The sequence below is a fragment of the Agelaius tricolor genome, unplaced genomic scaffold, assembly GCF_023055355.1.
Source record: "Agelaius tricolor isolate 1412-34295 unplaced genomic scaffold, bAgeTri1.0.p SCAF_129, whole genome shotgun sequence".
Lineage (NCBI taxonomy): Eukaryota > Metazoa > Chordata > Aves > Passeriformes > Icteridae > Agelaius > Agelaius tricolor.
Genome location: NW_027269389.1, coordinates 69,982 through 82,757, shown reverse-complemented (window position 1 = coordinate 82,757; position 12,776 = coordinate 69,982). Strand labels below are relative to the sequence as shown.

General features: G+C 40.4%; 1 protein-coding gene across 1 annotated transcript; it reads right to left on the bottom strand.

Moving 5' to 3' along the window:
* Nucleotides 1-2,437: 2,437 nt before the first annotated feature.
* Nucleotides 2,438-10,449, bottom strand: RBM23 (RNA binding motif protein 23). Its single transcript, XM_071420239.1, has 6 exons — nucleotides 10,320-10,449; nucleotides 9,452-9,532; nucleotides 9,291-9,365; nucleotides 7,086-7,133; nucleotides 2,703-2,749; nucleotides 2,438-2,544 (listed from the first exon to the last, which is right to left on the bottom strand). Exons 2-6 carry the CDS (start codon nucleotides 9,485-9,487, stop codon nucleotides 2,490-2,492), a joined length of 261 nt encoding a protein of 86 aa, XP_071276340.1. The 5' UTR covers nucleotides 9,488-9,532; nucleotides 10,320-10,449; the 3' UTR covers nucleotides 2,438-2,489.
* Nucleotides 10,450-12,776: the final 2,327 nt, after the last annotated feature.

Here is a 12,776-nt window from a genome sequence, read left to right as displayed (position 1 = left end):
TTGAGAATTCCCGGCAAAAATCCCAAAATTCCGAGGTTTGAGAGCAAAATCCCCACAAAAAAACCCCAAAAATTGAGAATTCCCAGGGAAAATCCCAAAATTCCGAGGTTTGAGAGCAAAATCCCCACAAAAAAAACCAAAAATGCCCAAAATTGAGAATTCCCGGCAAAAATCCCAAAATTCCGAGGTTTGAGAGCGAAATCCCCACAAAAAAAACCCCAAAATTGAGAATTCCCGGCAAAAATCCCAAAATTCCGAGGTTTGAGAGCAAAATCCCCACAAAAAAACCCCAAAAATTGAGAATTCCCGGCAAAAATCCCAAAATTTGGAGGTTTGAGAGCGAAATCCCCACAAAAAAAACCCCAAAAATTGAGAGTTCCCGGCAAAAATCCCAAAATTTGGAGGTTTGAGAGCAAAATCCCCACAAAAAAACCCCAAAAATTGAGAATTCCCGGCAAAAATCCCAAAATTCCGAGGTTTGAGAGCGAAATCCCCACAAAAAAAACCCCAAAAATTGAGAATTCCCGGCAAAAATCCCAAAATTCCGAGGTTTGAGAGGGAAATGGAAGGAAAAAATCCAAAAATTCCGGAGGGAAATGGTAAAAAAAGGTCAAAAATCGAGGTTGGGATGGTTCAGATTCCAACCCCCCACAAAATTCTAAAAATCCCAAAATTCCCCCCAAAATCCCCGATTTTTGTCCCAAAATCCCCATTTTCCACAAAATCCCCATTTTTTCCCAAAAAATCCCCGTTTTCCCCCCATTTTCCCTCCAAAATCCCCATTTTTTAACCAAAAATCCACATTTTCCCCAAAAATCCCCATTTTCCCCATTTTCCCCCCATTTTTTCCCATTTTCCCCCATATTTTTCCCCCATTTTCCCCATTTTTGCCCAAAATCCCGATTTTCCCCCATTTTCCCCGATTTTCCCCCCCAAATTTTCCCATTTCCCCCCATTTTCCCCCCATTTTTTGCCCAAAATCCCAATTTTCTCCCAATTTTACCCAAAATCCCCCCATTTTCTCCCATTTTCCCAAATTCCCCCATTTTCCCCCATTTTCCCCCCAATTTTCCCCCATTTTCCCAAATTTCCCCCATTTTCCCCCCATTTCCCCCCATTTTTCCCCATTTCCCCCCATTTCCCCATTTTTCCCAAAATCCCCCCATTTTCCCCCCATTTCCCCCATTTTCCCCCCATTTTCCCCCATTTTTTCCCATTTTCCCCATTTTTTCCCATTTTTTCCCAAAATTCCCCAATTTCCCCCCATTTTTTTCCCATTTTCCCCCCATTTTCCCCATTTCCCCCCATTTTTTCCCCATTTTCCTCCAATTTTCCCCCATTTTTTCACCAAAAATCCCCATTTTCCCCCCAATTTTTCCCCATTTTCTTACCCAAAATCCCCATTTTTCCCCCATTTTTCCCCCCATTTCCCCCATTTTTTCCCATTTTTCCCCCATTTTCCCCCATTTCCCCCCATTTTTCCCAAATTCCCCCAATTTTTCCCCATTTTTCCCCATTTTTTCCCATTTTTCCCCCATTTTCCCCATTTTCCCCATTTTTCCCCCATTTTCCCCATTTCCCCCCATTTTTCCCCATTTTTTCCCAAATTCCCCCATTTTCCCCCATTTTTTCCCCATTTTTCCCCATTTTTCCCCCATTTTCTTACCCAAAATCCCCATTTTCCCCAAATTTTCCCCCATTTCCCCCCATTTTTTTCCCCATTTTCCCCCAATTTTTCCCCAAATTTTCCCCATATTTTCCCCCATTTTCCCCATTTTCCCCCCAATTTTCCCCATTTTTTCCCATTTCTCCCCATTTCCCCCCATTTTCCCCCCATTCTTCCCCAAATTTCCCCATTTTTCCCCATTTTTTCCCATTTTCCCCATTTTTTCCCATTTTCCCCCCATTTTTCCCCATTTTCCCCCCATTTTCCCCATATTTTTCCCCATTTTCCCCCCATTTTTTCCCCATTTTTCCCCATTCTCCCCCATTTTCCCCCCATTTTCCCCATTTTCCCCCCATTTTTTCCCCATTTTCCTCCAATTTTCCCCCATTTTTTCACCAAAAATCCCCATTTTTCCCCCCAATTTTTCCCCATTTTCTTACCCAAAATCCCAATTTTTCCCCAAATTTTCCCCCATTTTCCCCCCATTTTTCCCCAAAATTCCCCAATTTCCCCCCCATTTTCCCCATTTTCCCCCATTTTTCCCCATTTTCCCCCCATTTTTCCCCATTTTCCCCCCATTTTTTCCCCATTTCCCCCCATTTTCCCCCCAATTTCCCCATTTTTCCCCCATTTTTCCCCATTTTTTCCCCATTTTTTCACCCAAAATCCCCATTTCCCCCCATTTTTTCCCAAATTTTCCCAAATTTCCCCATTTCCCCCCATTTTTTTCCCCATTTTCCCCCATTTTTCCCCATTTTTCCCCATTTTCCCCCATTTTTCCCCATTTTTTCCCAAAATCCCCCATTTTTCCCCCATTTTCCCCTCACCTGTGTCTGTGCTCCCGGCTCCGGCTCCGGCTCCGTTTCTTGCGGCCGCTGCTGCAAATGAGGCCAAAAACCCCAAAATTGGGCAAAAAAGCAGCAAAAAAACGCAGGAAAATCCCAAAAAATTAAAAAAAGGAGAAAAAAAGGAAAATTTGGGAATTTTTCCCCCAAAAAATTCCCAAAAATTCCCCAAAATTCCCAATTTTTGGCACCTGCTGCCGCTCTCCTTCTTGGGCTCCTTGGGCTCCTCCTGGGGCGGCTGAAAGGGAAAATTCCAAAGGGAAAATTCCTGAAAATTCCCAACAATTCCAAAGGAAAAAAATTCCCAAATTTCAAAGAAAAATATTCCCAAAATTCCCACCAAAAAAATTCCCAAAATTCCACAAAAAAATTCCCAAATTTCCCAAAATTCCACCAAAAAAATCCTGAAAATTCCCAAAATTCAAAAGAAAAAAATTCCCAAAATTCCAAAGGGAAAATTCCTGAAAATTCCAACAAAAAAAATTCCCAAAATTCCAAAGAAAAAATTCCTGAAAACTCCCAAGGAAAATTTCCTGAAAATTCCCAAGAAAAAAAGTCCTGAAATTCCCAAATTGCCAAGAAAAAAAATCCTGAAAATTCCCAACAAAAAAATTCCCAAAATTCCCCCCCAAAAAATTCCTGAAAAATCCCAAAATTCCAAAGGGAAAATTCCTGAAAATTCCCAAAATTTCCAACAAAAAAATCCTGAAAATTCCCAACAAAACAATTCCCAAAATTCCTACAAAAAACCCCAAAAATTCCTGAAAATTCCCAAGAAAAAAATTCCCAAAATTCCACCAAGAAAATTCCCAAGAAAAAAATTCCTGAAAATTCCCAAAATTCCCACAAAAATTCCCAAAATTCCCAACAAAAAAACTCCTGAAAATTCCCAAAATTCCACCAAAAAATTCCCAAAAAATTCCCAAAATTCTAAAGAAAAAATTCCCAACATTCCCAATTAAAAAATTCCTGAAAATTCCCAAAATTCCAAAGGTAAAATTCCTGAAAATTCCCACAAGAAAATTCCTGAAAATTCCCAACAAAAAACCCCAAAATTCCTGAAAATTCCCAAAATTCCAACAGAAAAATTCCCAAAATTCCACCAAAAAAATCCCAAAATCCCCAAGAAAATACCCCTGAAAATTCCCAACAATTCCACCAAAAAAATTCCCACAAAAAATTCCCCAAAAATTCCCAAAATTCCAAACAAAAAAACCCTGAAAATTCCCAAAATTCCCACAAAAAATTTCCTGAAAATTCAAAAAATTCAAAAGAAAAAAAATTCCCAAATTTCCCAAAATTCCACAGAGAAAATTCCCAAGAAAAAATTCCTGAAAATTCCCAAAATTCCACCAAAAAATTCCAAAAAAATTTCCAAAATTCCAAAGGAAAATTCCTGAAAATTCCCAAAATTCCCAAGAAAAACATTCCCAAAATTCCCACAAAAAATTTCCTGAAAATTCCCAAAATTCTAAAGAAAAAATTCCCAAAATTCCAACAAAAAATTTTCCAAATTTCCCAAAATTCCACAGAAAAAATTCCTGAAAATTCCCAACAAAAAATTCCCAAAATTCCTACAAAAAACCCCAAAAATTCCTGAAAATTCCTAAAATTCCCAAGAAAAAAATTCCCAAAATTCCACCAAGAAAATTCCCAAGAAAAAAATTCCTGAAAATTCCCAAAATTCCCACAAAAATTCCCAAAATTCCCAACAAAAAAACTCCTGAAAATTCCCAAAATTCCACCAAAAAATTCCCAAAAAATTCCCAAAATTCTAAAGAAAAAATTCCCAACATTCCCAATAAAAAAATTCCTGAAAATTCCCAAAATTCCAAAGGGAAAATTCCTGAAAATTCCCAAGAAAAAAAGTCCTGAAATTCCCAAAACTCCAATGGAAAAATTCCTGAAAATTCCCAAAATTTCCAACAAAAAAATTCCGAAAATTCCAAAGAAAAAAATTCCTGAAAAATCCCAAAATTCTAAACAAAAAAATTCCTGAAAATTCCCAAGAAAAAATTCCTCAAAATTCCCAGGAAGAAAATTCCTGAAAATTCTCAGAATTCCAAAGAAAAAAATTCCCAAAATTCCCACAAAAAAAATCCCAAAATTCCAAAGAAGAAAATTCCCAAATTTCCCAAAATTCTGAACAAAAAAATTCCTGAAAATTCCCAAAATTTCCAAGGAAAAAATTCCTGAGAATTCCAAAGGAAAAAATTCCTGAAAATTCCACCAAAAAATTAAAAAAAAAATCCCAAAGTTCCCAAGGAAAAATTCCTGAAAATTCCCAAAATTCCAAAAACAAATTTCCCAAAATTCCAAACAAAAACTTCCGGAAAATTCCCAAAATTCCCAAGAAAAAAAGCCCTGAAAATTCCCAAAAATTCCCCAACTGGAACCCCCCAAAATTCCCCAAAAAAAATCCCAAAAATTCGCCCAAAATTCAAAAAAAATTCCTCCAAAATTCTCCCAAAATTTCCCCCAAAATTCCCAAAAAAATTCCCCAAAATTCCCAAAAAATTCCCCAAAATTTCCAAAAAAATTCCCCAAAATTCCCACCTGGAACCCCCAAACTTCCCAAAAAATTCCCCAAAAAATTCCCCAAAAATTCCCCCAAAATTCAAAAAAATTCCCCAAAATTCCCCAAAAATTCCCACCTGAAACCCCCAAAATTTCCAAAAAATTTCCAAAAAAATCCCCAAAAAATTCCCCCAAATTCCCCAAAATTTCCCCCAAAATTCCCTGAAAAATTCCCCAAAATTCCCCCAAAATTTCCAAAAAAATTCCCCAAAAATTCTCACCTGAAACACCCAAAATTTCCAAAAAATTCCCCAAAGAATTCCCCAAAAATCCCCAAAAAATTCCCCAAAATTCTCCCAAATTCCCACCTGGAACCCCAAAACTTCCCAAAAAATTCCCCAAAAAATTCCCCAAAATTTCCCCCAAAATTCCCTGAAAAATTCCCCAAAATTCCCCCAAAATTTCCAAAAAAATTCCCCAAAAATTCCCACCTGAAACACCCAAAATTTCCAAAAAATTCCCCAAAAAAATTCCCCAAAAATCCCCAAAAAATTCCCCAAAAATCCCCAAAAATTCCCACCTGAAACACCCAAAAGTTCCCAAAAAATTCCCCAAAAAATTCCCCAAAATATCCCCAAAATTTGCCCAAAATTCCCAAAAAATTCCTCCAAAATTTCCAAAAAATTCCCCAAAAATTCTCCCAAAATTTCCCAAAAATTCCCACCTGAAACACCCAAAATTTCCAAAAAATTTCAAAAAAAATCCCCAAGAATTCCCCAAAAATTCTCCCAAAATTTCCCAAAAATTCCCCCCAAATCCCCAAAAATTTCCCCCAAATTCCCCTAAAATTACCCAAAAAATTCCCCCCCAAAAATTCCTTTAAGTATCCCCAAAATTTCCCAAAATTCCCAAAAAATTCCTCCAAAATTTGCCCAAAATTCCCAAAAAATTCCCCAAAAAATTCCCCCAAAATTCCCCAAAAAAATCCCCAAAATTCCCCCAAATCCCCACCTGGAACCCCCAAAATTCCCAAAAAAAATCCCCAAAAATTCCCCAAAATTTGCCCAAAATCCCCCAAAAAATTCTCCAAAAAATTCCCAAAAATTCCCCCAAAAATTCCCCAAAATTTGCCCAAAATCCCCCAAAAATTCTCCAAAAATTCCTCCAAAATTCCCCAAAATTCCCACCTGGAATCCCCAGAATTTCTTAAAAAAATTTCCAGAATTCCCAAAAAATTCCCCCCAAAAATTCCCCAAAATTTCAACAAAAATTTCCAAAAAATTCTCCAAAAATTCACCCAAAAGTTCCCAAAAATTCCCCCTAAATTCACAAAAAATTCCCCAAAATTCCCCAAAAAAATCCCCAAAATTCCCACCTGGAACCCCCAAAATTTCAAAAAAATTCACACCTGGAATCCCCAAAAATTCCCCAAATTCCCCCAAAATTTCCCCCAAAATTCCCCAAAAAATTCCCCAAAAAAATCCAAAAATTGCCCCAAATTCCCCACAAATTCTCCCAAAATTCCCACCTGAAACACCCAAAATTTCAAAAAAATTCCCCAAAAAATTTCCAAAAAAAATCCCCAAAAAATTCCCCCAAATTCCCCAAAATTTTCCCCAAAATTCCCAAAAAATTCCCCAAAAAATTCCCCAAAATTTGCCCAAAATTCCCCCAAAAATTCTCCAAAATTCCCAAAAAATTTTCCCAAAAAATCCCCCCAAAATTCCCCAAATTCCTCCCAAAATTCCCCAAATTTTCCAAAAATTTCTCAAAAAATCCCCCCAAAATTCCCTAAAATTTTCCCCAAAATTCCCCAAAATTCCCCCAAAATTCCCCCAAAAATTCCCCAAAATTTGCCCAAAATTCCCAAAAAATTCCCAAAATTTGCCCAAAATTCCCCCAAAAATTCTCCTGAAATTCCCAAAAATTCCCAAAAATTTCCTAAAAATTCCTCAAAATTCCCCCAAATTTGCCCCAAAATTCCTTAAATTCCAAAATTCTCCCAAAATTCCCAAATTTTCCCAAAATTTCCCCAAATTTGGGATTTTTTCCTTTACCTGGGCCGGGGGCGGCTCCGGTTGGGCCTTGGAGGGGCCGGGCTGGGCCTGGGGAGGGAAAATTGGGGTGAAAATGAAGAAATTTGGGAAAAATTGGGGAAATTGGGGAAAATTTGGGAAAATTGGGGTGAAATTGAGGAAATTTGGGAAATTTTGGGGAAAATTGGGGTGAAAATTGGGGAAAATTGGGGAAAATTGGGGAAAATTTGGGGAAAATGAAGAAATTTGAAGAAAATTTGGGGTGGAATTTGGGAAATTTAGGGAAAATTGGGGGAAAATAAAAAAATGGGGGAAATTTGGGGTGAAATTGAGGAAAATTGGGAAAATTTGGGGGAAAATTGAGGGAAAATGAAGAAATTTGGAGAAAATTTGGGGTTAAAATTGGGGAATTTGGGAAATATTGGGGGAAAATTTGGGGGAAATTTGGAGAAAAATTGGGGTGAAATTCGGAAATTTTGGGGGAAACCCAAAAAATTTGGGGAAAATTGGGGTGAAAATTGGGGAATTTGGGAAAATTGGGGTGAAAAATGGAGAAATTTGGGAAATTTTGGGGGAAAATTTGGGGTGAAATTGAGGAAATTTGGGAAATTTTGGAGAAAATTTGAGGGAAAATTGGGGTGAAATTCAGAGAATTTGGGAAAAATGGGGAAAATTTGGGGAAAATGAAGAAATTTGGAGAAAATTTGGGGTGAAATTCAGGGAATTTGGGAAATTTGGGGAAATTTTGGGTGAAATTCAGGGAATTTGGGGAAAATTGGGGTGAAATTCAGGGAAATTGGGAATTTTGGGGAAAAATGGGAAAATTTGGGGAGAAATTGAGGAAATTTGGGAAAATTTGGGGAAAATTGGGGAGAAATTGAGGAAATTTGGGAAATTTGGGGGAAAATTTGAGGGAAAATTGGGGGAAAATGAAGAAATTTGGGGAAAAATTAGGGTTAAAATTGGGGAATTTGGAAAATTTGGGGGAAAATGAAGAAATTTGGGAAAATTTGGGGTGAAAAATGGAGAAATTTGGGAAATTTTGGGGGAAAATTTGGGGGAAAATGAAGAAATTTGGGGTGAAATTGAGGAAATTTGGGAAATTTTGGAGAAAATTTGAGGGAAAATTGGGGTGAAATTGAGGAAATTTTGGGGAAAATTGGGGTGAAATTCAGAGAATTTGGGAAATTTTGGGGAAATTTGGGGTGAAATTGAGGAAAATTTGGGGGGAAAATTTGGGGAAAATTGGGGTGAAAATCGGGGAATTTGGGAAAATTTGGGGAAAATTGGGGTGAAAATGAAGAAATTTGGGAAAAATTGGGGAAAATTGGGGAATTTTGGTGTGAAATTGAGGAAATTTGGGAAAATAGGGAAAAATTGGGTGAAATTCAGGGAATTTGGGGAAATGGGGAAATTTGGGGTGAAAATTGGGGAATTTGGGAAAAATGGGTCCAAAATTGGGGTGAAAATTGGAGAATTTGGGAAATTTTGAGGGAAAAATGGGGAAATTTGGGGTGAAATTCAGGGAATTTGGGGAATTTAGGGGAAAATGTGGAAAATTGGGGGGAAATGAAGAAATTTGGGGGAAATTTGGGGTGAAAAATGGAGAAATTTGGGAAATTTTGGGGGAAAATGGGAAAATTTGGGGTGAAATTGAGGAAATTTGGGAAAAATGGGAAAATTGGGGAATTTTGGGGTGAAATTGAGGAAATTTGGGAAATTTTGGGGAAATTTGGGGAAATTTGGGGTGAAATTGAGGAAATTTGGGAAAATTGGGGGGAAAATCTGGGAATTTGGGAAAAATTGGAGAAAATTGGGGTGAAAATTGGGGAATTTGGGGAAAATGAAGAAATTTGGAGAAAATTTGGGGTGAAATTCAGGGAATTTGGGAAATTTGGGGAAATTTGGGGTGAAATTCAGGGAATTTGGGGAAAATTGGGGAAAATTGGGGTGAAATTCAGGGAAATTGGGAATTTTGGGGAAAATGGGAAAATTTGGGGAGAAATTGAAGAAATTGGGAAAAATTGGGGAAAATTGGGGTGAAATTGAGGGAATTTGGGAAAATTTGGGGTGAAATTCAGGGAATTTGGGGAAATTTGGGGTGAAATTCAGGGAATTTGGGGAAAATTGGGGTGAAAATTGGGGAATTTGGGAAAAATGGGGAAAATTGGGGTGAAAATGAGGGAAAAATTCCCAAATTTTTGGGAATTTTTGGAATTTTGCCACCTCCTCCTTCTTGTAGGGCGCCTCCAGCATGGCCTCGATGACGATGTCGAAGTCGTCCGAGGTCATCGCGTCCGTCTGCGGAAATTCGGGAATTTCAGCCCCAAAAATTCCCAAAAAATTGCCCCAAAAATTGCCCCAAAAATTCGGGATTTTGGTCTCACCGGATCCGGCAGCACTTTGGATCCCCCCGACTCCATCCCGGGGGTTTTTTTGGGGGGAAACCCCCGGAATTTGGGTTTTTCCTGTGATGACGTCATGGAGAAACGGGCGGTGAGGTCATCGTAGTGGTGACGTCATTGCCCGCCTATAGGAATCAATGGCGCCCAAGCCACGCCCCCTCCCCATTGGAATCAACGGCGCCCAAGCCACGCCCCCTCCCCATTGGAATCAACGGCAACCAAGCCACGCCTCCTCCCCATTGGAATCAACGGCGGCCAAGCCACGCCCCCTCCCATTGGAAACAACAGCGACCAAGCCACGCCCCCTCCTATTGGAAACAACGGTGACCAAGCCACGCCCCCTCCCCATTGGAATCAACGGCACCCAAGCCGCGCCCCCTCCCATTGACAACAATACAACCGAAGCCACGCCCCCTCCCTTTGGACACAACGGAGTCCAAGCCGCGCCCACCCAAAAAGTTTCGTTTAGCCACGCCCCCTCTTCAGGCCACGCCCCTCCGGTTTAAAGGCAAAGCGCTTAAGCCACGCCCCCTCCACAAAGCCGCGCCTTCTCCAATTCATATCCAGCTGTCCAAGCCACGCCCTCTCAGTGAAGCCACGCCCTTTCATTAACAACAACAGCTCGAGCCACGCCCCCTGCCGCAAGCCCCGCCCTCCTCCCCCTCCCCTCACGCCCTCAGCGCCCTCTGGCGGCGCCGCCCTCAGGCTCCGTTTCCCGCCCTTCCCCCCCCCCTCGGTTTCCCCCTCAGCCGCCGCCGCTGCCCTCCCCCCGCGCTTCCCGCCGCCCCAAGCGTGACGTCACGGCGCGGGAGGCTCTGACGTAATGTCGCGACAGCGCTGCCGCCCTTACCGGCCCCCCCTGAGTCCCGAAGCGGTAGCGGCGGCGGCGGCGGCGGCCCCGGACGCGGCGGCAAAGATGGCGGCGGCCTCCAGAACCTTCCCCCCTCCTCCTTCGCCCTGCCCGCGCCGCCGGTGCCGCCTCCTCGGCGTTGTTATTGGCTGAAATTCAGCATTGCTGCCACTCAATTGGTTGCCGGAGCTGCCCGTCAGAGCGCGGCGGCGCTGATTGGCTGCGTGGCCTCAAAGTGTTGGCGCAGCGGATTGGTGGATGAGACAACCGCTGTGATTGGCTGAGGGAGGGCGAGGTGCGCGCCGCCCCTTCCCGCTGCGTTGTCGCCATAGCAACGCGGCCTAGCCCGGCCTGCGGAGCCTGCGCTCAAGTAGGGAGGAATCGCGGCGGCCAAAAAATGCCAAAAAAGAATTAAAATTTCGGGCAAAAATCACAGGAAATGCGATTGAAACGCGCTGGGGGAAGTGCGGGAGGCGGCTCCAGGTGCGAGGGAGGGATTTCAGGCAGCTAAAATGAGACAGCTGATGGAGGGGGGGGGTAACACACTAAAAATGCCCCAAAATTATCCCAAATTTTGTTTTTAACACAAATTTATCAAAATACCTCTTATTTCTCTCGGGTTTTCTGGGTTTGATCCGAAGCTGCTTCTTTTTGAAAATATTTTGGGGGTTTTTGGCCTCAAATCCTGAATTTTGACCCAAATCCCTTCAATTTGCCCCAAGTGGGTCCAAAATCTTCTCAATTCCACCCCATTTTCACCAATTCCACCCAATTTTCACAAATTCTCTGCATTTCTGTGGCTTTATTCTCATTTGGCCTCAAATTTTTGAGACTTTGCCAAAAATTCCCCATTTTTGACCCAAAATTTCTTACCTTTGCCTTTAATTCCCTTCATTTAACCCAAATTTTCTGCCATTTCCCCTCAAATTCCATCTTTATTCCACCCAATTCAACTTTTCCTCCAAAAATTCCACTTTTTTCCACAAAATTCCACCTTTTCCCTTCATAATTTCACCATTTCCCCCTAAAATTCAACATTTACAACCAAGAAATTCCCCTAAAATTTTCCTTTTCCCCCAAAAATTTCATATTTTCCCCACAAAATCCCCAAATTTTCCAAAAATTCCTTTTCTTCTATTAAATTTTCCCCCCAACTTCCACCTTTTCACCTCAAAGTCCCAACCTTTTCCCCAAAAACTTTTATTTTTTCCCAAAATTCAACTTTTTCTTTTCTTAATTTTACTTTTTACCCCAAAAATGTCGTGTTTTTTCCCCCCTCAAAATCCCAACTTTCCCCCTCAAAATTTCACTTTTTTCCCCTCAAAATTCCAGGGTTTTCCTGCCAAAATTTCACATTTTTTCCCCCAAAATTCCATCTTTCTCCCCCCCCAACAAAATTCTATTTTTTCGCACCCAAAATTTTCTCTTTTGCCCCTCAAAAACTCCATTTTTCCCCCCCAAAATTTCCACCTTTCCCCTTCATAATTTTCCCCTAAATTCCACATTTTTCCCCCAAAATTTCCCCTTTTTCTCCCCCCACAAGTACCAAGTTTATCCCCCCAAAAATTTTGGTTTTTTCTCCAATTTTTCACTTTTTTCCCCTCAGGTTTCCACCTTTTTTACCCGTAATTTCACCTTTTTCCCCCAAAACCCCAACCCAAAATTCCACTTTCCCCCCTAAACCCCCAAAATTCCCAGATTTTTCCCCAAATCTCCCCTTTTTCCCTCCCCAAACCCCTAAAATTCCTGGATTTCGCTTTAAATTTCCTTTTTTTTTATTTCAATAACTCCACTTTTTTTCCCTACTTTTCCCCCCCAAAATTCCATTTTTTAATCTTGTAATTCCATTTTCTTCCCCCATTTTTCCTCAAAACATTCCAAAATTCCCCAAATTTTTTGTATTTTTCCCAAAATTCCACTTTTCCCTACCCAAGACACCCAAAATTCCCAGATTTCCCCAAAAATTCAATTTTTCCCCCCAAACCCCAAAATTCCCAGATTTTTCCCATAATTTCCCTATCCAATAATTCCATTTTTTCTCCATTTTTCCCCGCCAAATTTCAAAATTTCTGGAAAATTTTTTTCCCCAAAATTCACAGTTTTTCCCTCCAAATCCCGAAAAATTCCTGGATTTTCCCCCAAATTTCTCATTTTTTATCCCATAATTCCATTATTCTCTCCAAAATTCCCTTTATTTATCCCATAATTCCGTTTTCCTCCAATTTTCTCCCCAAAACTCCCAATTTTTTTTTAATTTTTCCCCCCCAAAAATTCCAATTTTCCCCCCAAACCCCCAACTTTATCCTCCCAAAATCCAAATTTCCCCCCCTAAAATCCCCACACACATTTTGAATTTTCTCCCAAAACTCCAAGATTTCCCCCCAGATTTCTCCTTTTTTCCCATAATTCCCATTTTTTTTAAATTTTTTTTTTATTTTTCCCTCAAAACTCACAAAC

Coding starts and splice junctions, on each gene's coding strand:
- RBM23 (XM_071420239.1), bottom strand. CDS start 9,487: ATGGAGTCGGGGGGATCCAAAGTGCTGCCGGATCCG. Junction 2,750..7,085: donor CGGAGCCGCCCCCGGCCCAG/GTAAAGGAAAAA, acceptor TTTCCCTTTCAG/CCGCCCCAGGAGGAGCCCAA. Junction 2,545..2,702: donor AAGAAGGAGAGCGGCAGCAG/GTGCCAAAAATT, acceptor CCTCATTTGCAG/CAGCGGCCGCAAGAAACGGA.